The sequence below is a fragment of the Pipistrellus kuhlii genome, unplaced genomic scaffold, assembly GCF_014108245.1.
Source record: "Pipistrellus kuhlii isolate mPipKuh1 unplaced genomic scaffold, mPipKuh1.p scaffold_m20_p_1, whole genome shotgun sequence".
Classification (NCBI taxonomy): Eukaryota; Metazoa; Chordata; class Mammalia; order Chiroptera; family Vespertilionidae; genus Pipistrellus; species Pipistrellus kuhlii.
The window spans coordinates 73,864,586-73,886,473 of record NW_023425404.1 but is presented as its reverse complement, the minus strand read 5'-3'; the positions used below and the strand labels follow the sequence as shown (position 1 = coordinate 73,886,473).

The 21,888-nt window shown below is 40.1% G+C and overlaps 1 protein-coding gene across 14 annotated transcripts in view; it reads left to right on the top strand.

The window, feature by feature from the left end:
• The window catches only part of RALGAPA1 (Ral GTPase activating protein catalytic subunit alpha 1), a 224,591-nt gene that overhangs the window by 16,878 nt on the left and 185,825 nt on the right, over positions 1–21,888 (top strand). For 13 of the 14 annotated variants that reach the window (XM_045585379.1, XM_036451922.2, XM_036452055.2 and 10 more), the window contains exons 2-4: positions 4,303–4,413; positions 7,277–7,326; positions 11,983–12,040. In XM_045585379.1, coding sequence (XP_045441335.1) covers positions 4,303–4,413; positions 7,277–7,326; positions 11,983–12,040 — 219 coding nt within the window. Of the gene's footprint in view, positions 1–4,302; positions 4,414–7,276; positions 7,327–11,982; positions 12,041–21,888 lie in introns of those variants that run through there. The other variant, XM_036451965.2, reaches the window with a different exon arrangement.

Here is a 21,888-nt window from a genome sequence, read left to right as displayed (position 1 = left end):
CACCTGAGTGTGTCCCTTATGGATCTAGGATTTGTAATCTGGATGGTCCCACTCGGACCTCTGGGTACTTTGGCTCTTGGATCTCCAAGGAGGTGCTAATTTAGCCTCTGCCTGAGGCTACCCAGCCGAAGCTACAGAGAGATCTGCAGATTCCTCTTCTTTGTTTCGGTTTTGGAAGTGCCCAGATGAGGCCCAGCTGTGAAGCAATGCAAGCTGCTGTGGGGACTTGGGCCTTATTTTGGATATTCTGGGTCTCTCTGACTCAGCTGTAGTTGGTTAGGTAATTTTAGATGTCTAAGGACCAGGCCATTCATATGCAAAAGCCTCTGTGCACAGCTTGGGTGGTGCGGTGTCTCAGGGTGGAGCCAACAGCAATGGCTTCCTGTCAGCCCTGCCTTAAGAGGCCCCTGGGTCTCAGTGTCCCTTGGTAATCACTGCAAGCACCTCTGACAAAAAGCTGCCCTTGAGTTCCTCTCGACGCCAGACAGTCCAGCTTCTCCCTGTATGAATCTGAGTCCCCAGAGTCTCGTCCAGAACTGGAGTTCAGAGCAGTTAGGAGCTTGTGTCTGCCTCCTGATTGAGAAAGACCATTGCGTACTCCATTGTCAGCCCTTTCCACGCTCGCACCTTCGTACCTCTGCACTTTCGCACAGCCTCTGAGTCTCAGTGTGCTTTTCTCTTCCCTTCTGGTTGTAGAATTTCCACTCAGTCTTCCTGTGGTTCTAGATGTTGTCTGTTTTATCTTGTAGTTGTAGTTTTGAAGTGGTTGAAACAAGTTTACCTATGCCACCATCTTGGATTTTCCTAGTTCTTTTAACTTGGTTGTGGGAATCTGAGAATACTTGCATTTACCTAGGCCCTTATCTTGGTTTTTTCCCCTCGGGGTTTTTAAGGGTGGAGTTTTTAGGGTAGGTCCCAGTGGAAGGACTATTAGAATATAAGATTTCCAGATGTGTCCTTTCTTGGTCTTGGCCTTTACTGATTGGACCTTACCATGGGTGGGAGTCATTAGTCAATTCAGTTGGTCCTGATATAAGCCCTGGCATCCTTGTCTGGTTTTACTGCTTTTCTGGGCTTGGAGCTGAAACACAACTGAGGTCTAGAAGTTAGCCCTTGTTGATAATGCTTAAGGGAATGGTCATACAAGGGTCTGCATGGGAGTCCAATGAAGCCACTCTTCCGCCCCTTGTTTCTCCTCTAAGGGGTCTACCCCATGACTAGGTACATGCCAGCAGAGGAAAAGTCAAGGGAGCCTCCAAACCCATAACTAGGAATATGAAATGTCAGGGGGTCTAAACCACAGTATCTGTGATATGCTAAAGGAGGATAGGTTACTCTGGGAGTGAATTCCTTGTTTTCTCAGTTTTGCTCATTGCTAGGCACCCAGGACTTTTCCCATCAGTGATCTTCTGTACCTGGTTCATTGTCCTTTCCCTGCTCATGTCTGTCTTACTACCTACCACTGTTAAAATAAAAATCTATACTCATGTTTCAGCTCTACTTAAAGAATTTTGCTAGCTTGGCTATGGTGACTTAATTGAATTTCTTCAGTCTTTCCTCAATCACAATATCACAGATAGTAAGTGGTTCCTGGGTGTTACCCAAAAATTGTTGCCATTATCTACATCCTATCTAATAAAAGAGTAATATGTAAATTGATTGTCACTTCAACACACAAGATGGCTACCCCCATGTGGTCAAAGATGGCTGCCACAAGATGGCCAGCTGGGGAGGGCAGTTGGGAGGAACCAGGTGTGCAAGGGAGGGCAGTTGGGGGCGATCAGACCAGCGGGGGAGGGTAGTTGGGAGGGACCAGGCCTGCAAGGGTGGGCAGTTAGGGTTGACTAGGCTGGCATAGGAGGGAAGTTGGGGGCGACCAGGCCTGCAGGAAAGGGAAGTTGGGGGGAACCCAGGCCTGCAGGAGAGGGTAGTTAGGGGTGACCAGGCCTGCAGGGTATGGTACCGTGTTTCCCTGAAAATAAGACATCCTCCAAAAATAAGACCTAGCGCATGGAAAGATAAGACATCCCCTGAAAATAAGACCTAGCGCAACTTTGGGAGAAAAAAATTAATATAAGACACTGTCTTATTTTCGGGGAAACGGTAGTTAGGGGTGACCAGGCCTTCAGAGGAAGGCAGTTAGGAGTGATTATGCCTTCAGTGGAAGGTAGTTGGGGGAAAACAGGCTGTCAGGGGAGCAGTTAGGCATCAATCAGGCTGGCAGGTGAGTGGTTAGGGGGTGATCAGGCTGGCAGGCAGAAGCGGTTAGGGACAATCAGGAAGGCAGGCAGGCGAGCTGTTAGGAGCCAGCATTCCTGGATTGTGAGAGGGATGTCCGACTGCCCGTTTAGAACCTGATCCTACCGGGATCAGGCCTAAACGGGCAGTCGGACATCCCTAGAGGAGTCCCAGATTGGAGAGGATGCAGACTGGGACATCAAACCTCCTTTCCACCGCCATCGCCGCCCCCCCCCCCCCCCTCGTACATGAATTTTGTACACTGGGCCTTTAGTTATCTATATATAAAGGCTAATATGCTAAGTGTCCATCCGACTGGTAGCTATGACATGCATTGACCACCAGGCGGCAGACACTCAACACAGGAGTTATTGAATTGCAGTGACTTGGCAGCAGTGGTTCTTGGATGACGTGCCTATAAACCAGAGAGGAGGAGCCTGATTCCTCTTGGAGCTGTAAAAGTACACCTTGAGCCTTGGGTTATGTTGATGCTGGGACACTGTCAGCCCCGAATCTGGTTTACTGCACACTTACATTTGCGTTCCACACATGATATGACAGCAATGTTGCAGAGTACCCTTTCTCACTCCAGGACCCCTTGTAGGATGTTGGAGAGCCAATTTTTGGCCTGATTCCCCCCCTCCCCCCTCCCTGCAGGCCAGGCTGAGGGACCCCACCTGCCAGAGGGATCCCGCTCACTCCACAGATGCTCTTCAAGCTATATGTAGCCAACCAGGGAGGAACCACAGGAGCTTGGCTCCAGGGTGTATGCAGTCCCGCCCCACCGGCTGCCTTCTAATTAATTTTCTTTCAATACGCAGGCATCCTTATACCAGGTCACTAGTTTTAAATCAGTAGCTTCAAGGTTTTCAGTAATCAGTGCTTTTTCATCAGTTATCCTTAGAGCTTTCTAGAGGCAAGTTGGATATTACTATCAGCCACTTATTTTAGACATGCCATTTCTTGTGAAATCTTTTTAAGAAAAATTATTATTCATCTTTAAAAATCTGAAAATGGTACATCTGAACAATTATTTAAGTAATGATATAGAGTGCTTTGCGATATAGAAGATGCAGCTGCAAAACAGTTTCTTTTAATGAAATAAAAAAAGTCAAATATAAAACTTGCTATTAGTATATATTGCAAAATCACACTAAATCTAGTTGACATCTATATTAATAAAAGGGTAATATGCAAATTGGTCAAGATGCCCTCAGAGTAACAACCAAACAGCAGGCTGTGTGGGGCGACCAGGCTGGCACAGGGGGGCAGTTAGTGTCTCTCACTAACCCCCCTGCTGGCCTGGTCCCCCTACACAGCCTGTTCGGTCGTCCGTTAAGTTGATTTGGTTGCCACAGTTGCTTAGGCTTTTATATGTATAGATATCCTCAGGCATTTTTTTCTCTCTCCATTTTCACCTCTCATTGAGCTTTGAAAGAAATTTTGTATTTCTAAATTGCCATTATACTTTGTAACTTCATTTTCAGATCCTAACACTTTCTACTGTGGGTACAATAATATAGGGGTGGGTAAAAGTAGGTTTACAGTTGTAATATAAATAAGTAATACAATAATTAATAATATAAGAATAAACTTTCACATACTCACAACTGTAAGCCCACTCTTCTATGTTTAGTTTTGTGTGCCCTCGACTACACTGACAGTTCTTTTAGAGCACTATTATCTGTATTTAAGCTTTACAATACTTAAGTACTTATTTATAAAACCTGCTAGATACCTATTTACTGAGAACATGTATTTTAGGCACAATATATTATTATTTGTAGAAATACTGATTTTAAACTGTCTTAAGGGAGAAGTTAGAGGCATATTTGTGAATTCAAAATGGAACTTGACTTCTTTTTTTGGTTTGGTTTATGGTTTTGAATAAGTCTTTCTGTGGCATTGTTTTCTTTGTCAAAACAAAGATTGTGATGACTAGATCATTTTATAAAATTAAAGCTAAAATCGTTAAAGAAAACTTGCAACTGTCATATCTGCTTAACATAATTTAACATATATTTGTAATTGTAATCACTAAAATTGTTTTCATTTATTTTTCAGAGAATGCGGAGTCTATCGACCTTAAACAGTTTTTTGACCAACATTTTTCACATATTTATTATGTGTTCTTTGAGAATTTCGTGACTATTGAAGCTAGTCTGAAACAGAAAGGTAAGATGTTAAAAATTGATTCTGGTTTATGTTGATGTTTCCAGTAATTGCCATATGTTTTCTTTTCTTTTTTAAAATAAATCTTTAGTGTTCAGATTATTACAGCTGTTTCCCCCCCCCCCCCCCCCATAGCTCTCCTCCACCCGGTTCCCACCCCACACCATATCCTTACCCCTCCCCCCCAACTGTCCTTGTCCATAGGTATAAGATTTTTGTCCAATATCTTTCCATACTCCCCCCACATTCCCTCTATCCCCCCCCCCAAGAATTATCAGTCCACTTACTTTCTGAACCTCTGATTCTATTATATTTACCAGTTTATTCTATTCATCAGAATTTTTTATTCACTTGATTTTTAGATTCACTTATTGATAGATATTTATTTGTTGTTAATTTGTTGTTCATAATTTTTATCTTTACCTTTTTCTTCCTCTTCTTAGAGAATACCCTTTAGCATTTCATATAATACTGGTTTGGCAGTGATGAACTTCTTTAGCTTTTTCTTATCTTTGAAGCTCTTTATCTGACCTTCAATTCTACATGATAGCTTTACTGGGTAGAGTAATCTTGGTTGTAGGTTCTTGCTATTCATCACTTTGAATATTTCTTGCCATTCTCTTCTGGCCTGCTTAGTTTCTGTTGAGAAACCAGCTGACAGTCTATGGGTACTCCCTTGTAGATAACTTTTTCTTTTGCTGCTTTTAAGATTCTCTCTTTGTCTTTCGCTGTTGGCATTTTAATTATGATGTCTCTTGGTGTGGTTCTTTTTGATTCCTTTCATTTGGGGTTCTGTGCGCTTCCTGGACTTGTAAGTCTATTTCTTTCATCAGGTGGGGGGAAGTTTTCAGTCATTATTTCTTCAAATAAATTTTCAATATCTTGCTCTCTCCCTTCGCTTGGAACCCCCATAAATTGCATGTTGGTATGCTTGAATTTGTTCCAGAGGCTCCTTATTACTATCTTTATATTTTTGGATGCTGTTTTTCTTTTTGCTCTTCCGGTTGGGTGTTTTTTGCTGCTTCGTATTTCAAATCTTTGTCTTGATTCTTGGGATCTGTTGTTAAATCTCTGTATACGTATTATTTATTTCAGCCAGTATATGCTTAATTTCTGATTGGTCCTTTTACATATCCTTGAGGGTCTTACTAAATTTCTGGGAGGTTTCTAGAAGATTCTTGAGTAACCTTACAATCATGGTTTTGAACTCTATATCTAGTATTTTGCGTTCATCCATTTTTTTTCATTTGTGACTTGTTTCTTTGTCTCTGCATTTTGGTTGCTTCCCTTGTGTTTGTTTCTGTGTACTGGGTAGCTGCTAAGTCTCCTTGAGTTGAGTGGCCTTTTGTGGTAGGTGTCCTATAGGGCCAAGTGGTTCAGCCTCCTCAGACACCTGAGGTGGATGCTCTTGTTGCACCCCTTTGTGGGCTGTTTGCACAGTCTTGTTGTAGTTAACCCCTGATTGTTGTTGGTATCACTGGGAGGAATTGACCTCCAGGCCAGTTGGCTGTGATGACCAGCTGTGTCTACACTGGAAGATCTGTTGCACAGGAGACACCCTTATGGGGAAGGACTTTCTTTTTTGGGTCTTTGGTGCTCACTGAGTTGCCCCATTTAGTGTGTCTCTTATGGATGTGGAGAGTTGTAATCTGTATGGTCTCACTCTGACATACTCTGGCTCTTGAATCTCCAAGGAGGTACAAGGTCAGCCACTGTCTGGGGCCGCTCAGCAGGAGCAACAGAGACACCTGCAGATTCCTCCTCTTTAAATGGGGTTTGGAAGTGCCCAGACCAGGCCCTGCTGCAGTTTGACAGGTTTTAGGTGAATGGACCAGCCATTCATATGCAAAAGCCGATGTGCACAGCTTTGGTGGGGCTGGATCTCTGGGAATCACCTGAGCAGAGCAAACAGCATTGGCTACCAGTCAGCCCTGAACTGGAGAAATCGTAGGTTCTCTGTGTCCCGCGCCCCGGTGTAGGAACAGTGATCGCTGCGAGCACCTCTAAGAGTAAGCCCCCCTCACGTTCCTATCCCGATGCCAGATAGTCTTTTCTCCCCGTATGTGCCTCTGTCGCCCAGAGTCTCATGCAGAATTTGTGTTCAGAGCAAGTGGTAGCTTGGATCTCCTTCCTGGATAAAAGAGCAGCACATCCAGGTGCCAGCACTTTCCGCTCCTGCGCACCTCTTAATGGTCTTAACCTATTTTCTTCACCTCTCTAGTTGTGGAACTTCCACCCAGCCAGCTTTCCTGCAGTTCTGGGTGGTAGTTGTTCTGCCATTTAGTTGTGGTTTTGATGTGGTTGTGAGAGGCAGCAAGCATAGGTGATTACCTATGCCGCCATCTTGGTTCTTCTCCCCAATTGTCATATATTTTCACTTTAAAATAGATTCTTGGACATTAGCACTGTTTCTTTTTTCTTTTTTTGGCAGATAGCTTTTAATTCTCCTTGCACGGCTATGGGTTCACAGTACTGTTATTATTTTGAAAAGGCTTAGGAGATTTGCCTTTTTCCTGGAATGATTTGCTTGTTTCCTCACATTCTTTGGTCTGCCCTAGACCATGTATCAGGTTTGAGCAGTCATTTTTATATTTTCAGTTTCAGAGTTCATTTAAAGTTTTCCACAATATATTATGACTTATTTTTAGACATAAATATGTGTAGTCTAAATTTAGTTGTTGAAAAAGAGTAGACAGAGATGATGTGATACTGTGTTTACATTGAACAGAGTATACTTTAACCATTTTATTTTTTTAAAAATCACAGAAAAATATTTACTGCAAAAGATATTTTAGACTATTTTAAGTGGTTAACAGTGAGGATAAAGTGATAATGTTTAAAATATTTTTTTGTAAAAATGTTTTAGGTCACAAGTCTCAAAGGGAGGAATTGGATGCTATACTTTTTATTTTTGAGGTAAGAACCTGCTAATCTTTCTTTTTTTACAAAAGTGGTACCTGGAACATACAACGGAATGTATTGAACTATAAACTATAAAAACACTGTGGCCTGGCTGGTGTTGCTCAGTTGTTGAATGTCAACCTATAAACCAGGAGGTCATAGTTCAACTCCTGGTTAGGAAATATTCCTGGGTTGCAGGCTCCATCCCTGGAGTGGGATGTGTGGAAGACAGCTAATCAGTGATTCTCTCTCATCATTTATGTTTTTATCTCTCCCTTTCCCTTCCTCACTGAATTCAATACAAATATATTAAGTAAAATACCGAATCTGCTGTGCTTTTCAAAAACTGATTTACATTTCTGACTTAATTCTTATTTTTGAGGTACATATATTATTTTTAAGTATAGATACAATTATGTTTTTACACATTTGACATCATGAAATTTATTTACATATATATATATAATGTGTTTGTAAACAATGAAAATTTTAATTTGAGGGAGGTTTATACAAATGTAAGTTTTAAAAAGGAATATTTTTATTGATACTAGAAAGAGGAATGGGGAGAGAGGGAGAAAGAGAAACATTGATCAGCATCCTCCTGTACACCCCCTATTGGGGGATTGAATCCATAACCCTGGCATGTGCCCTGACCAAGAATTGAACCAACAATCTTTGGTTGGGATGGGATGAAGCCCAACCAACTGAGCCATACCTTCCAGGGTTTTTTAAAATTCTAAAATATTCTTACCTGAGAGGATAACTTTATGGAACTGTTTATATATCTAACGAATTTATAGTTTCTACTTTAACTGCTTTTTATTGCAAATTTGTATAACAGTTTTAAATATTTTATAAACTATTGTCCTATATTACTTTGGAGGGTGTATGACAAGTCTTTATTGCTAAATAAACAGAAGGAAATAACATTTGATACTTTTCCTAAAATTTGTGTTTTATTTTTACCACATTAATAAAAATTAGGATGCCCTCACCCCCACCCACTGCGTGCCTGCTTTAAAAATAACATCATGCTCTTCCTTCTGTCTTTGAAATCAAACAGTGATAGGAGTTTTTTGATATTTATGCAGAATTCAGAGATCTCGAGAGTGTCAGGTTTAGACCTTGTGATTTGAAAGACATAGTAAAGAATTTGGAAATCACTTTCTAAAGATTGGGCTGTTCTATGTGTAGTGAATTAAAGATAATTTATTGTTTTGTATTTTGAAATAGCTTAGAAGAATTTGAGCAATCTGATATCTCTTTTAGCTGTTGATTTATATTGATTTAGTCACAGCTAGAAAAAGAAACTTTTTTTTTTCTTCCCCCCCCCAGGGTTCCAGAGGGAAGTAACTGATGTTGGTTCTTAACCTTCATTTAATTTCATTAGTCATTAACCCTGAAGAATTCCCTCTTAGTTACCTCAAGTGTTTGCATGAATTGTTTACAAGGCAAATATTAAGACATAGATGTTTTGGGAAAGAATAAAAGTACCCACAGAGAAAGCAAGACGATAATTCCTAGAAAGTGTTCCTTAAGACATTCATGCTTGCTTTATATTCAGGAAACTGAAATGATTAATAAGTTAATAGAAGCTTTTCAGGGTATTTCTTCTATTAAAAAGTAATATTTATTTTTCTACGTTTAATATACAGGGTATCCCAAACATTTATACACACTTTAACAGCTAATAGCTCAGTTTTAAAAATGAAATGTATTTTAATAAACACTGCCTTGATAATTATTTAAAGTTTATGTATACATTTTTTGGTACACCCTGTGCATGGTGTATACTGATTATTCATTGAATAGTAATCTCTGTTTTTAATGAATCACTAAATTTTATTAAGAAAGAATAATGTTAGATACAGGGTTTTCATCTTTTGAAAAAAAAATTTAATTTGTGTGTTGTGTTTTCTACTTATAATGGAAACAATGAATATTATTCCGTCAGAGACTAATGATAACTTTTTTAATGAAGACATTATAAAGTTATCTCTTCCTTTTGGAGTAGAAAACTTTATTATGTAATATTAATAACATGGTGTAAGATGTTTACTGTTCAGTTAAGAGTACACAAAATTTCATTCATTTTTATATTAACCATATAAAAACATGTAGACATGTTCATTTACATATTATGAGGGGTTAAGTCTAAATTATAATTTTATAATCATAATTTAGGAGTGCTTTTGAATAGTCACAAACTTCTTTTGAAAATAATTTTATTGTTTTTCAAAATAGTTATAATTATGTAATTGTATCACTATGAGAGAAAAATGAAGAGAGCAAAGGTAAAGAAGTTTATGTATCTCATTGAACTATGAAGAACTTTGTAATTTCTTCATCATCTTGTGTGAGATCATATGAGAGAAGAGTAAAACATGTATACTATCCTTTGAGCAGAATAGTATAAAAGCACAAATTTTAGAAATAGGCTTATCTTTTGCTTTTCTTTTTTTAAAAATTTGTTTTTTATTGATATTTTAGGGAGAGAGGAAGTGAGAGGGAGAGAAGATAGAAACATTGATCAGCTGCCTTCTGCATGCCCCTCACTGGGGATTGGGCCTGCAATCTAGGCATATGCCTTGACCTGGAATTGAACCAGTAACCTCTTGGTGCATGGGATGACACTCAATCCACTGAGCCACACAGGCCAGGTTCTTTTACTTTCTAACTTAAGCACATTACTTAACCCATGTTCTAATTTGTCAAATGAGATTAAAAAACTTTTTAGGTTGGTTGTGAAGATTAATAAGATGCAGTTATATAAAGTATCTAGTTTAGTATTTAGCCTTCATGAACATTCAGTTAATGATGTTTCTGATCCTACCTAATAAAATAGTAATATGCAAATTAACCATCACTCCACTACACCACAAGCCATGCCCACCCGTCAGTCAGAGCAAGTATGCAAATTAACCCCAACCAAGATGACTGCCACCACAGAGAGCAGGAGGGAGGCTTGGGTTTCCCTGGCAATGGAGGAAGCCAAGCTTTCTAGATACCCTTGCTGGCCCAGGCGTTCACTCAAGAATAGAAAGTTTCAGTTATAGAAGATAAATCCCAAGAAAAATGGCAGCAGCCAGTGAGCTGGAGAGAGCAGGCTAGGGATTCCCCCTGCAAAGGAGGAAGGCAAGCTTTCCACCTGCCCTGTCTGGCTTAGGTCTCCACTCCAGGCTATAAAGTTTCAATTATAGAAATTGAATAAACCCCAACACAAAAAGCTGCTGCCATGGAGCGAACAGAAGGTTTGGCTTCGCTCCAGTCTACAAAGTTTCAGTTGTAGAAGATAAACATATCCCAGATACCAGGCCTCTGCTTGGGTCGCCAGGGGGAAGGCTGGCCCCTCGCCCAGGCCACCCCATGCCCCAAGGGAACCCCCACGCTGATCTGGGACATCCTTTAGGGCAAAGCAGCTGGCCCTCACCCATGCACCCGGCCTCTATCCTATCTAATAAAAGCGTAATATGCAGCTTGACCATCACTCCAACACACAAGAAGCCTGCCTCCATGTGGTCAAGGATCCTGCCCCCATGTGGACACAAGATGGCCACCACAAGATGGCCAGCAGGGGAGGGCAGTTGGGAGGACCAGGTCGGCAGAGGAGGGGAGTTAGTGGCAAACAGGCTGGAAGGGGGCATTTAGACATCAATTAGGCTGGCAGGACAGATGTTAGGAGGTCATCAATCTGGCACCAGAAGTGGTTAGGTGTAATCAGGAAGGCAGGCAGGTGAGCATTTGGGAGCTGGCAGTCCTGGATTATGAGAAGGATCCTAGATGGAGAGGGTACAGGCTGGGATGAGAGACACCCCCTTGCCCGTGCACGAATTTCGTACACTGGGCCTCTAGTAACTAAATAAGTAAGAGCTGCAGTAACACCAAACACACACAAATGTCATTCAGTAAGTAGAGTACTGAGAGCTTAGTTCAGCAACATAGTGCATACAGCAGCTGTGGATTTAGAATAATTCACACATATGCAACACATAAAAGAAATTAAAGGCAAAATTTTGAAAGTATTATATGTAAAAAGTGTTTATTTTCAATTATAGAAATCTATATTAAAAACTAAAGTCTTTTGAATTTAAAATTTTTGTTCTTCAGCCTATAGTTATCATAAAATATAAGTGCCTTCACATATATTAACTTAATATAAATATTTCATGGGATTTTTGTGAAAACAGAATATTTCCTCATGATTTATTAAAAGCAGAAAGAATTATTTGAGGAGAGAAAATGTCACAAATCTTAATATCTGAAAGAATTTAAAAATTTATCAGTAATATTCACAATGCAGAAATTCTAAAAATAGTAAATAATAGTAAATTTTGAAATATATTGCAGTTAGTATTTAATCACTATGGAGAAATATGATTACTTTCCATATCATTGTAAAAGTTAAAATCAATTTACTATTTCATGTCTTTGTTAACATAGTTTGTTGTTTTCAGGGTTTTCAAATATTGACTATATGTCATTTCGGAAATAATTCCAGTTATATCAGCTTAGCTCAATACTAACTTGTATTTGTGATATTATCTTTTACCTAAGAAACTCTTAAAGCTTTAGTGTAAGCTCTTTAATTTTTCATGTTGCACAGAATGTGGATTCATTCCTTGCTTTTCATTCTTTTTTCTTGGTTGTTGTTTTATTTATGTTGATTTTTAGAAAATTTTGCAACTTCTTCCAGAGAGAATTCATCAGCGATGGCAATTTCATAGTATTGGTAAGTAATTTAAATGGGTATTTCACATTTTAAATAAATGATAATATAAGAAAATGCTTTTCAATTGGTCATTACTTGAAATTAATTCATAGTTTATGTTTTAGTAAAAACAAAATAAATGATTCAGGACTAGAGTTATCCTATCTAATAAAAATGGATTATGCTAATTGACCACCACACCCTCACAAATATGGTGGCACCCAGAGCCAATATGCTAATTGACTGCCACGTCCTCAAAGATGGCAGTGCCCACAGCCACAAGATGGCATGCCCAATCCCATCAGCCCAGCTGGGGCCGCAGGCATACGACATGGCAGGGCCTGCCCCTAGGTGGGTCTGTCCGCTCCCCACACCCGCTTCTGGAGTTTCCCATTCTGCGAGTTTCTTCAGCCCCCCAGCCATCCAGAGCTGGCCCGAGGCATAGGCAAGCCTCAGATGTCAGCTGCCCATCCACCCAGGACTGGCTTGAGGGATGACCAAACAACTGTACAAGCAGGCTGCATGGGGTGACCAGGCCAGAATGGGGGTTGGGGGTGACCAGGCCAGTAGGGGGACCAGTTAGGGTTGACCAGGCCAGCAGAGGAAGGTAGTTAGGGCACCAGGTGAGGGGGGGGAGGGCAGTTAGGGGAGACCTGGCAGGTAGGCAGGTGAACAATTAGGAGCCTGCGGTCCATGATTATTAGAGGGATGTCTGGCAGCCGGTCTAAACCCCCTGAGGGGTCCTGGATTGAAGAGGGTGCAGGCTGGGCTGAGGGGATACCACCCCCGTCTCCTGATGCACAGATTTCGTGCACCGGGCCTCTAGTTAGGACTAAAAGAAAAAAAAACATAGATGAATGACTTCCTGTCAAAATGGTGCATTACATTTCTTTGTTTCACCTTTTTATTTAAATAAATATATTTTTATTGATTTCAGAGAGAAAGGGAGAGGGAGATAAAAAAAAAAAGTCTTGTGTAGCCGAAACCAGTTTGGCTCAGTGGATAGAGCGTCGGCCTTGGAGTGAAAGGTCCCAGGTTCGATTCCGGCCAAGGGCATGTACCTCAGTTGCGGGCATATCCTCAGTAGGGGGTGTGCAAGAGGCAGCTGATCGATGACTCTCTCATCGATGTTTCTAACTCTCTATCCCTCTCTCTTCCTCTCTGTGAAAAATCAGTAAAATATATTTATAAAAAAAAATCTTGTATAATAAAAGGCTAATATTCAAATCAACCTAATGGCAGAACGACTGGTCTCTATGACATGCCTGGACCACCGGGGGACAGATGCTAAATGCAGGACCTGCCCCAGGTGGTCAGTGCGCTCCCACAGGGAAATGCCACTCAGCCAGAAGCCCTGAGCTGGGCCCATGGCTGGCAAGCACAGTGGTGATGGCGGGAGCCTCTCCTGCCTACCTCTAGGAGGGTGGAAAGGAGCGAGGGTTTCCGAAACGTAAGAGCCCTGGACTGTGAGAGGGATAGGCCTAAGCCAACAGGAGGACATCCCCCCGGGGTCCCAGACTGCGAGAGGGTGCAGGCCGGGATGGGAGACCCCCGCCCTGTCAGGGCATGAATCTCATGCACCAGATGATAAGAGAGAATCTATGATTGGCTGCCTCCTGCTTGCCCCTCTCTGGGGATCGAGCCCACAATCCCGGCATGTGTCCTGGCCAGAAATTAAACTGTGATTGACACTCAACCACTAAACCAGGCTGGTTGGGTTGTTTCACCTGTTCTTGTACTCTGAATACATTAGTAATGATGGTGATATTATAACACCAAATAATAATGATGATGATAATAATTATAGGCTCAGCATCAAAATAAATATCTTTGTGAGTCAGGAATGGAAAGGTAATGCAAAGTGCCAAGTAGAGTAGAAGTAATGGCTCCAGGTTTGAAAGCAAGCAGTGTCAACTGCTAGTTTGTCCCACACAAAAAGGGGGAGAACTAGAGTTAAGCTTTCTGCTTGAAAGGTCAAGAGGGAACTTTTCAGATTATGTAACAACGCTGAAAATAAAATTGGGGTGGGTAAAGGGAACCTTGCTGTGGAAACCAAGCAGATAGGAGGTCACAGACTTTTTGTTACCAGCTACTAAACTACCGAAAACACAGATATTTACATTACAATTCATTAGCAGTAGCAGAATTACAGTTATGAAGTAGCAACGAAAATTATTTTATGATTGGTGGTCACCACAACATGATGAACTGTATTAAAGGGTTGCGGCATTAGAAAGGTTGAGAACCCACTGTTCTAGAGGAATTTGCAGATAGGCAATTACTGGCTTTGGTTCACTGTCTTAAAAATGTCAGGACTGACTGCTAGTGATTCTCATGACCCTTTTCTTGGGGAATATATAGACAGTTACCAGAATTATATTGTTAAAGTAGAATTTATAACCCTTATGTTCACATGGAAAATTTGTGTTTCTTTCTCTTTAAAAACAAGTCATATTTATTTAGGCCCTACATTTCTTAATCAGTTATATAGCAAATGAAATCTCCGAGACATTGTAATCTTTCCCAATTAGCAATTCCAGGAAAAAAGAACTCTGAATATATAGAAAGGGTATTTATACAGGGGCTAAAATTCTAAAATAGAGCCTTTTGGAATAAACTTTTTAGATAAAAGTTTTAGACTAAAAATGATGCATCTACCTACCTAATAAAAGAGTAACATGCTAATTGACCATACCTTTGTGATTCCCACCAGCCAATCAGGAATGAGAATGCAAATTAACCCAACAAAGATGGAGGGTTAACTTGCATATGCAGGGGCAGAGAGGCCAGGGATGGGATGCTTTTGTCATCGCTATGGTGATGATGTGGCAGTTCCATTCCATCCCAGCCTCTCCGGGCCTCTGGGCAGTGTGGGAAGGAAGAAAGGCTGGAGCGGAAAGGTTGCTCCGGCCAGAGCGAAGGCAGTGCCGGCAGCTAGGGGAACGAATGCCCATTGCACAAATCATCATTTGTGCATCGGGCCACTAGTAATATATAAAGAACTCTTACAACTCAATAGTAAGATTAGTCAAATTTTAAAAATAGGCATAATATTTGAATGGGCATTATACCTAAGAAGACATATGAATTGCTAATAAGGTGCTCAATAGAATAGTGAAATCCTATTTTGTATCTTATATAAATGTCCTTGAAGGTTATCTATGAAGCAACTTTTTGAGACATTTGAACTTCAGAAGTTTACTGTGTCTCCTAAGGAATTTCCATAGGATCTGTGGGCTATCTAGTTGTGATTAATAATCTATATATGTAAAAGAGTAAGCAACCAAACGGCTGGTTGCTATGATGTGCACTGATCACCAGGGTGCAGACACTCAATGCAGAAGCTGCCCCCTGGTGGTCAGTGCACTCCCACAATGGGAGTGATGCTCAGCTGACAAATGGGCACCAGATGCAGGGCTCAGGCCTGGTGAGCACCACTGCAGTGGCATGAGCCTCTCCCAATTGAGAATGATGGGGTTCGAGCCTGCGACAGGCGCAGCAGGGCCGGGATGAGTCAGAGCAGCAGGCAGGAGCTACAGGCGGAGTTGCACTGCTGGTTTTAGCCCAATCCCCTGAGGCCATGCTGAGGGACCCCACTGGTGCATGAATTCATGCACCTGGCCTCTAGTATTTCAATAAATGTGTAACTTGAGATTATATCTAGTTGCTATTTTTCTTTGTCACTCTGAAGAATGCTAAAACTCTTATTTCCTTTTTGTCTTATATATAAAGGAGAATAAATCAGCAACTCTAGTTGATTTTCATTCATTTGAAAATACTTTCTAATATTCCATTTGGTTTCTTTGACCTATATGGCTTACTTAAGAGTGGCTTTCTTATTTGATATTACCCCAGATTTTTTGTATGATTTCTAAAAATTCTTTTGTAGTTAGAAAACACACTTTATATAATATTGCTGCTTTTAATGTTTTTGAGATATTTTGTGGCTCAGAATATAGCATCTCCTGGAGAATGTTGCATTGTGCTTGAGAATGTGTATTCTGTATTCATTTAAAACATTACATTAGTCTATGGCAATGATAGAATATCTATAATAATAAAAGCACAATATGCTTATTAGAACAGACAGCCAAATGACCTTCTCGGTATCGTTTTGGACAAAGCCGCTGCAGCAGGGGCTGAGGCAGAGGCAGTTAGGGGTGATCAGGCAGGAAGGAAGGCAGGTGAATGGTTAGGAGCCAGCGGTCCTGGATTGCTAGAGGGATGTTTGACTACAGGACCTGGCCTAGTCTGGCAGTTAGACATCCTCTGAGGGTTCCCAAATTGTGAGAGGGTGCAGGCTGGGCTGAGGGATAACTCCCTCACCCCTTCCCACCCCCATGCATGAATTTAGTGCACAGTGCCTCTAGTTGAAGAATAAGAAAGGATTTGAATAAATGGAATTTCAGTACTCATAGATGATAGACTGAATAGTGTAAAGATAACAATTTTCTTTTTTTTCTTTTTTTTTAAAAATATATATATTTTATTGATTTTTTACAGAGAGGAAGGGAGAGAGATAGAGAGCCAGAAACGTCAATGAGAGAGAAACATCGACCAGCCGCCTCCTGCAAACCCCCCACCGGGGATGTGCCCGCAACCAACGTACATGCCCCTGACCGGAATCGAACCTGGGACCCTTCAGTCCGCAGACCAATACTCTACCACTGAGCCAAACCGGCTTCGGCAAGATAACAATTTTCATTCAGAATTCCTATAGAGATTTTTTAATGTAGGCTGAGATGTCTATCCTAAAATTTATGTGGAAAATTAAAGTCAAAGTAACTTGGAAGAATAGCAATTGGGAGGGGGAGGATGGGTTGTTGGATATTTCTATACCCAATAATAAGATGTATATATAATTCCTTTTAAAAAAAATCTTATTGTTCAGATTTTTACAATAGTTTATCTCCTCCCCCCCCTCCAGCTCCCCTCCACCTGGTTCTCACCCCACCCTCTGCCCTTACCACCCCCCTCACTGTCCACATCCATAGGTGTACAATTTTTGTCCAGTCTCTTCCTGCACCCCCCACACCTTTCCCCCTGAGGATTGTCAGTCCATCTTTTTCTATGCTCATGATTCTATTGTATTCACCAGTTTATTCTGTTCATCAGATTTTTTATTCACTTGTTGATAGACATATATTTGTTATTCATAATTTTTATCTTTACCTTTTTCTTCTTTTTCCTCTTCTTAAAGAATACCTTTCAGCATTTCATATAATTCTGGTTTGGCAGTGATGAACTCTTTTAGCTTTTTCTTATCTTTGAAGCTCTTTATCTGACCTTCAGTTCTGAATGATAGCTTTGCTGGGTAGCGTAATCTTGGTTGTAGGTTCTTGTTATTCATCACTTTGTATATTTCTTGCCATTCCCTTCTGGCCTGCATAGTTTCTGTTGAGAAATCAGCAGACAATCAGATGGGTGCTCCCTTGTAGGTAACTAATTGTTTTTCTCCTGCTTTTTTTTTTTTTTTTTTTTTTTACATTTCTGAGTTTATTAAGGTGTATGGCAGTTCAGAGGTGACCCAGAGCATAAGGGACCACAGGGCTCCCAGCAAGGGGGGCGCAGGCAGTGGCTGCCTGAGCAGAACCCCAGATACGGGCCGGCGGGAGGCATGGACCCGAGAAACCGCCAGCCACGAGTGGAATATGCAGCAGCTCGGAGGCAGGCGCAGGAAGGCCCCAGGCAGACATGCAGACCCCCACCCAACCCCCCTCTCCTGCTGCTTTTAAGATTCTCTCTTTGTCTTTTGCTCTTGATATTTTAATTACGATGTGTCTTGGTGTGGTCCTCTTTGGATTCCTTTCCTTTGGGGTTCTCTGCACTTCCTGGACTCGTAAGTCTATTTCTTTCACCAGGTGAGGGAAGTTTTCTGTCACTATTTCTTCAAATAGGTTTTCAGTATCTTCTCTTTTTCTGGCACCCCCATAATTCTTATGTTGGTATGCTTGAAGTTGTCCCAGAGGCTCCTTACACTATCTTCATATTTTTGAATTCTTTTTTCTTTCCTGGTTGGGTGCTTTTTATTTCTTTGTATTTCAAATTTTTGACTTGATTATTGCAATCCCTTAGTTTGCTGTTGGATCTCTGTATATTATTTTTTTTATTTCAGTCAGTGTATGCTTAATTTCTAGTTGTTCCTTTTTCATATCCTCAAGGATCTCGCTAAACTATTGGCCTTTTCTAGAAAATTCTTGAAAAACCTTATAACCGTGGTTTTGAACTCTATATCTAGTCGTTTACATTCCTCCATTTCTTTAATTTGTGACCTGTTTCTTTGTGTCTGCATTTTGGCTATTTCCCTGAGTTTATGGAGTGGTCTTGTGTGGTAGGTGTCCTATAGGGCCCAGTGGCTCAACCTCCCCAGTTACCTGAGGTGGACACTCCTGGTGCACCCCTTTGTGGGCTGTGTGCACAGTCTTGTTGTAGTTAAGCCTTGATTATTATTGGTATTACTGGGAGGAATTGACCTCTAGTCCAACTGGCTGTGAGGATCAGCTGTGTGTATGCCGGGAGAACTTCTGTGCTGGAGACACTCTTATGAGACAAGACTTGCAAAAGCCTCTGTGCTCAGCTTGGATGGAGCGGAGTTTCAGGGCGGAGCAGACAGCAATGGCTTCCTGTCAGCCCTGTCCTACGAAGCACGTGGTCTCAGTGTCCCATGGTAATTGCTGTAAGTACCTCTGAGAGGAAGCTGCCCTCGAGTTCCACCCGCTGCCAGACAGTTCATTTTCTCCCCAAATGAGTCTGGTTCCCCAGAGTCTCACTCGGAACTGAAGTTCAGAGCAGTCAGGAGCTTTGTCTCCTTCCAGATTGAGAAAGCCAGCCGTATACTCAATTGCTAGCCCTCTCTGTCCACGCGCATGCGCCTCGGTACCTTTGCCTCCTGCGGTTCCTCTGAGTCTCAGTGTGCTTTTCTCTTTCCTGACATTCCAGTTTTCCCCCGAATAAGTCTGGGGACCCCAGAGTCTTGCTCTGAACGAGTTCAGAGTAGTCGGGAGCTTTTGTCTCCCTCCCGATTGAGAAAACCGGCTGGGTACTCAGTTGCCCGCCCTCTCCGCGGGCACATCTTGCTACCTCTGCTTTCTGTAGCTCCTCTGAGTCTCAATTTGCTTTTCTCTTTCCTTTTAGTTGTAGAATTTCCACTCAGCCAGCCTTTTGGTGATTCTGGATGATGTCTGTTTTGTCTTTTAGTTTAGTTTTGAAATTGTTGTGCGAGGCAGCAGTTTAGGAGTTTGCCTATGCCATTTTGGTTTCTCTCCCTATTATATAGTTCTAATAATTAAGACACTATCATTCATGTAAGGTTGGACAAATAGACTAATGGAAAAAGACAATGAAACCCATCACAGACCTTGGCTTATAAACGGAAACTTGAAATATGATTGTGATAGCATTTCATTTCATTATAAACCCTGAAAGAATCATTATTGCAATTGGTTATCCATCTGTGCAAGAAAGTTTTATTGCTCTACACAGAAAAAAATTTCAGGACCTAAACTTGAAAAACAACACTGCAAAACTTTTTTTCCTTTAATCTTTATTCTTGTGAGTATTAGAGATATCTCCCCTTTTCCTCCCATTGCTCCCTTCCCCATGGTCCCCACCTCATCCAAGGCTTTCATCACTCTAAATTGTCTGTGTCCATGGGCAGTGAATACTGTATATGCATATAAGTTCTTTGTTTAATTTCTTCCCATTTTCTCTTTGTTTCTGTAATTAGTTTATTAGTCAGTTTCATGTTTTCACTCCACTGGTTCTATTTTATTTGTCAGTTTATTTTGTTCATTAGGTTGTATATATGAGATATTTGTCCTTCTCTAATTGGCTTATTTCACTTAGCATAATCTTCAGGTCCCTTCCTTCTATCTCAAAGGATAATAGAACTTTCTTTTTTAAAGCTTTTTTTATCCACTCATCTACTGGCAGATACTTGGGCTATTTCCAGATCTTAGCTATTGTAAACAATGCTGCTATGAACATAGGGGTGCATACATTGTTTCTGGCTGGTGTTTTGGGATTATTGGGATATATTTCTAGAAGTGGGATCATTGGCTCAAATGACAGTTCCATTTTTAATTTTTTGAAGAAACTGTGTGGTTTATCTTTGTAACTTTAAGGTAGGATAGTATTTAATTAGATATAGTAAGTACATGTAAAAAGAAAAACATGTTGAATTGATTATATTGAAATGTAAAACTTTTGTACATCAGAAGATACAATCCCCTCAGTCAAAAACATGGTTGAGTTGTTTGTGAGAATATATTTCCAATTCTTAGAAGTGACATAGAATTAGTAGTCAGTATGTATGAAGAGCTCTCATGTGAAACAAAAGAAAATAACCGAACTGAAAAATATGCAGAAACTTGAATGGCTAAATGAAAAGATGCTGAATATCACTAGGAGATATCAAATGAAAACATTGTTAAGATATTTAACACTCATCAGACTGGCAATAATAGAGCTTTTGTCAGTTTCTTGTGTTGTCAAGAATTGTTACCACAGCATCCTTATACACTGTTAATAGGATTGCTATTTTTCTCAAATACTTTGGAGAGAGTTTTTCAATATTTAGTTGAGTTGAAAGTGAGTAGTTTTGTTTCTGTTTATATATCCTGGGAAAACTCATGCATAAAGTGAGTCATGAACAAGCACATTTGTAATAATATTCTTGGGAATAGCAAAATTTTGAAAACGAGCCTGATGTCTTAGCATTAAGTAGAAGAATGGTATATTCACACAATGGCATAGAATAATACAGCATTTAAAATAACTAGAGTACATATATCAATATAAACTTCAGAAGGTAATGTTTGATGTGAAGAGCAACTTAGATAGAATGACTTGTTTTGTATGTACTATGTATGTAGGTTTTTGTTTTGTTTTTACAGTTAAACTTTGAACTTACTCATATTTTATTAGTTTTTCACTTATGTTCTTTTTCTGTTTCAGGATCTAATACTGATACCAAACTGTGTTTTTTGTTTTTTTTGTTTTGTTTGTTTTTTCGTTCACATCATAAAAATACTTTATTAAAAAGGCTTTGGAGTCAAAAAATAAAACGATTGATACAATTTTCTGAACCCTTAAGTCAGCTCAGCAAATATATAATCAGTAATTTAGCTACGTAAGATTAAAGGTTTGTTACTTTCAAATAAAATATATTTTAGTTCTTAAAATTTATTCCATAAAGTACATACATATTTTCCTATAAATTTGCTTCATATACACAAGAGGTAAAAATAAAAAAAAACACAATTAAAAAACGGACAACATAAAACCACAGCAGAAGAGGATTAATAATTTAAAATAAGAAAGTTAGAAATTTCTGGTTGGAATGACCCTGTGCCCCTCCTCCCTCCCCCCCTCTGGCCTTCCTGGGGCTGACCTACAAAAGGGTGACCAGGTAGCCCCAAAAAGGGAGTGAAAAGGTAGTAAAAACGTCACCATCCTCCTGGTGGAACTTTCTGCAGAGGCTTTACCATCCCGTAAAAACAACACTGTCAAGTCAGAAATCCAATAGATTTTTAATAGAGCTGATGACTGGTATTTACATAGTATTACTTTAAGAAATTGAGTTTGTTCAAGCATAAAGAAGGGAATTGCAGATAAATCAACACAGTTTGTGGAAATATTAAACCTTATTTTTGACAAATGAAACTTAAACCAAATAAAGTCACAGGCTTGATAATTTATACATAAATGTTCATAGAACAAATTAAAAAATGCAGGATTAGATAGCTGTGGAACAAATTGTTGTTACTGGTATAAGTTTTGAAACATATAAAACTATATATTTTATGGACTTACCAATAAGTGTTAATATAAAATATTTTTGGAAATAATACTAAAATCTGGGTAATGGT